Source organism: Gallus gallus, chromosome 2 (assembly GCF_016699485.2).
Source record: "Gallus gallus isolate bGalGal1 chromosome 2, bGalGal1.mat.broiler.GRCg7b, whole genome shotgun sequence".
Classification (NCBI taxonomy): Eukaryota; Metazoa; Chordata; class Aves; order Galliformes; family Phasianidae; genus Gallus; species Gallus gallus.
In genome coordinates, this window is record NC_052533.1 from 55,375,012 (window position 1) to 55,379,118 (window position 4,107).

General features: G+C 47.8%; 1 protein-coding gene across 1 annotated transcript; it reads right to left on the reverse strand.

Annotated features, from left to right (window-relative positions):
- Positions 1–269: 269 nt before the first annotated feature.
- On the reverse strand, positions 270–3,185 carry LOC100857341 (envelope glycoprotein gp95-like). The gene has a single exon (XM_040696319.1). The coding sequence runs from the start codon at positions 1,530–1,532 to the stop codon at positions 690–692; it is 843 nt and encodes a 280-aa protein (XP_040552253.1). The 5' UTR covers positions 1,533–3,185; the 3' UTR covers positions 270–689.
- Between the last annotated feature and the right edge of the window lie 922 nt (positions 3,186–4,107).

The window sequence follows — 4,107 nt, forward strand, 5'->3', positions numbered from 1 at the left end:
TAGCCTGATCAGGGCCAAATGACTGCAGACACACACCAATATGATGAGCAGCAAAATGGCATTTATTCACTACTAAACACAGCTTATATACATTTTTACCTACAAAACTGTGCTGTCATGTCCCACTCTGATTGGTTCACACCAGATAACATTGTGCCTTATCTGGCCGTTTCCACATTCTTTTCTCATCCTTCTTCTTCTCCTGTTTTCTCTGCATCATCAAGGTCAGCACGATAGCACTGTCTCTCTATGCTTAGGGAGAGGCCTGTCCCGTACATCCCGTAGCCCTGCAAGATGCCTACTACAACATCTCCCCCTCCCTAAGCTGAATACTACTTACACACACGCCTAACCCGTACATCGCGAAGAAGTGCAAAATGCCTAATCCTAAATATATTTCAGCACACTATTCCTAATACCTTCTTCTACAATTCTTAAGCAATCATCAGAGCAACAGGGAATCCTTTCCCGTGCTCGGCCAAGCCTTGCCCCGTTACAGCACGAACGCAACAACCTAAACCCCTCTATAATTTTTCACACAATCTATGATACTCAGTGTGATAGTCAAAAGTCTTGTCCATCATTCGCTGAAGGCAGTTCTACAAGCATCCTACAAAGCATGGAAGACAGATTAGAATACACACAAAAATTGCAAATCCTACTGCGAGAGCTTTAAGCAATTGCTTTAATCACGAACCCACTCCCCCAAACAGTCCACTCAGCCAGTTTCCGAAGGGATCACTTTCTTCTTTAATCTTCTGCGTGTGTTCTTGCATCCATTGTAGTTGTTTATGGATTGACATGCTGTGATCACTAAGGTTAAAGCAGCACATTCCTTCGACATCCTCACTTCCATGTCCTTGAGCCAACAGCAAAAAGTCAATAGCTGCTCTATTCTGTAGCAGTGCATGACGGACACTATTAAGATCTTCTAGCATGGCGTTTAATACAAGCATGGTCGTATTCGCCTGTTTTACCGACCAACATGCCAACCTTTCTATCTGGGCTAAGGCCCTCACTGCTGACACTCCTGGTGTGAAGAGCGATGCGAAGACACGTGCTGTAAGGCCCCACATCCTAATATCATCATTACAGTCAGGTCCTAGGTTCGAGCTGCGACGGCGCCTGCGAGGATGTAAACTGCGAGATATATTAAGCCATCCTGTGTGATTTGGAGCAAACATCGTTAACTTCCCTAAGTAACACGGACCTCCCAGAGAATTAGCTGGGACACCTTGCCATGCCCTATCGCCACAAATCAAGAAGATTCCTGGGGGGAGTGCTTTAGCAGTCTTATTATTCCACAATACCTCCGATACCTTCCTCCTAAAGGTGAACCCATATGCATAATTGTTCCATTCTGCTGTGCAATTACCACTGCACCCAGAGCATATTATCCCATTTCTGTGTCCCTCTGACCATTTCCCTCCTTTTGATCTACACCAATCAGAAGAATCCCCTTTATAATAATGAGTTTCGTTCTTTGTGAAGCCACAATACGCACCAGCTATTGAAAAACTCTCCATGTTCATCGGACTCACCACCGTCCATGATCAGTTAGCATAAGGTTTTATACGAGGGTCATTATTACCCCATCTCACTATAAGGTCACGCAATTCTGCCTCCACCCCACCAGTCCCATCAAAATTCCCATCAAAATTGTGACAGACTCTACTACGATCATTCTCTGTATAGCACATTGAACCAAAGGTGACACACGTACGTGTTGTTCCATTCCTGATCATTTGAGACCCTAAAATATCCAATTCTTGGGGGTCCCAGAGGAGGGTATGGTTTAATGATCGAATCAGACACGCCGTTTGAGTAGCAGCGTCTGTTTCATTCCGACACACACTGTAGTTGATCGTATGTCCCTTAAACTCCTCCAATTGATAATTTGGCAAACCTATTAAACAGGTACGGAAAGGAGAGGTAGCGGACGGAAGGCCCAGACAGAAGTCTGTCCGCCCTGTGAGATTCGCCCACGTGACCCAAACATTGTGTGGCTGTTGTACAAGGTGTACCCCCTCCCCCCCCGTTACCATAAACAGTAGCATCAGAAGTATCGGCGCTATAGGTGTGGCTCTCCTCTTGATGAGTGGCTCTCGATCCTGTTGTCCATCCTCCGGTTGTTCTGGAGTTGGCTTCAGCCTTCCCACCAGCAGCTTCTGCAAAAGGGAACTCTTGTCTTGCTTATTACACAAATACGGAACGAGTTATAATTTCAGATGTCCTTTCCGAGATCCGGTTTAACCTTCTGTGATGGAGTCCATACAATTTTTCCTGTTTCCACATGTTTTACTGCAGCATACCCCCTGCCCCACACCAATATCCTCCATCCTTCTTCCCATTGTCCGCTATCTGTCTTTACTTTGACTGGGGGCCCTTCATCTAAGACTTTTGGCTGCCAATGCTTCTGCACTGACGTTCGCTTGCTGTCACCACGCTCAAAATGATTTAATGCGTATAGGGCTTTCGCCAGGAGCTCAGCCTGTCTGCTGACAGGTATCCTGTCCCTGTATCCTTCCCCCTCCCCAAAGACACGTATCTTATCCTTGAGAAGGCGATTGGCGCGCTCTACTATTGCCTGACCCTGGGAATTGCCAGGGATGCCCGTAATATGGGAGATTCCCCACACTGCTAGCCATTCCTGTGTCGACCGTGAGATGAAACACGATCCGTTGTCTGTCTTAATCTGGCTAGGCAGGCCAAGTATGGCGATAGCAGTTGCCCAATGATTCTGTGCTGATGTTGAATTGGACTTAGCATGTTGTGTGGCTACAATGACGGTAGAGGAGGTATCTACTGTAACCGCTAGCCATGGACAAGGCGATAGATGAGGTTCCCAGGTGAAATCTGTTTGCCATATCTGTAATGGCCCTAGGCTGTGGGGGTTAACCCCGGCCCCTATGACGGGTGCTGAGTTACAATGAGGGCAAGCCTGAACAACATTGTGCGCAACAGATATTAGGATAGAATAAGCTCTAGAGAGTGCTCGGGCTCCTATATGAAGAGTAGAATGGAGATCACGGGCTTCCTGGGCTGTGAAAACCTGCGTACTGGCGGTCTTGTCTGCCACTGCATTACCTGTTGTAAAAAAGCCTGGCACCTCAGAGTGACTGCGCATATGCAAAATAGCAACAGGGGCCGTACGACAGGCTAGAGCCTTCTCCAGAATGCCAGCAGCTTCTGTGCTCGGGAGACCTTCCTGACCCATCCAGGCTAGTAGCTTAGCAGCAAAAGCAGAGTCTGTAACGATGTTACAAGGTATCTCACGCCAAAGACGTACTGCAACGGCTACGGCCGTCACCTCAAGCATCTGCACACTGATTGTTCGGTCTACAAAAATAGCAGTCTGCCAACTATTGTCTGAATCTTGCCAAACCACTGCCCCTTGACCAGTTTTTGAGGATGCGTCTGTGAATAATGTAGGCCCTTCTAGCGGAGAGGTTTGAACCCGCACTCGTAAGGAGATAGAAGGCGGCTTAGCCACAGCAAAGACGGGAAGGGAGTCTGAGTACCTTATCTGCCCTCCAAAATCTCTTAGCACTGTGAGCAGGGTTTCAGGGAGCAGCTGTACATCACGAAATGAGCTCTGTAAATGTATCACATCAGGTTCTCTCCCTAAAGCCCGTACCGAGAGTAATCGGGTTTTCCTGAGTAACATTGCTAATATCTCAAGCCAGGAAGAATAGGCATGTGTAGGTTGTACTGAGAACAACCACCACAATGGTTGTGGTTTAGCATCGAGAGAGTGACCTAGAACAGCAGCAGCACCTGCCTCACACCTACAAACAGCTGCCTCAAGAGCCTCGGTGGGGTCCCATTGGGCGAGTGACTGCTCCATACAATTTTGCAAGATCTCCTGCCAGGCTGTGGCCATTTCAGGAGTCAGATCTCAGGGTTCTTTTGGATCAGACCCTTTTAGCTGATCATAAAAGGGTTTCATTAATCAAGGAGGTATCCCCAAAGCAGCCCGAACCCACTGGAGGGCTCCTACCAGTTTCTGCACATCCCACAGTGTTTTAATACGTGGCTGGATGGCAAGACCCGTTGGCTGGACCGTCTCAGGGCCGAACTTGTACCCCAGGTACTTGACTCCCGGTC

Coding starts and splice junctions, on each gene's coding strand:
- LOC100857341 (XM_040696319.1), bottom strand. CDS start 1,532: ATGAACATGGAGAGTTTTTCAATAGCTGGTGCGTATTGTGGCTTCACA.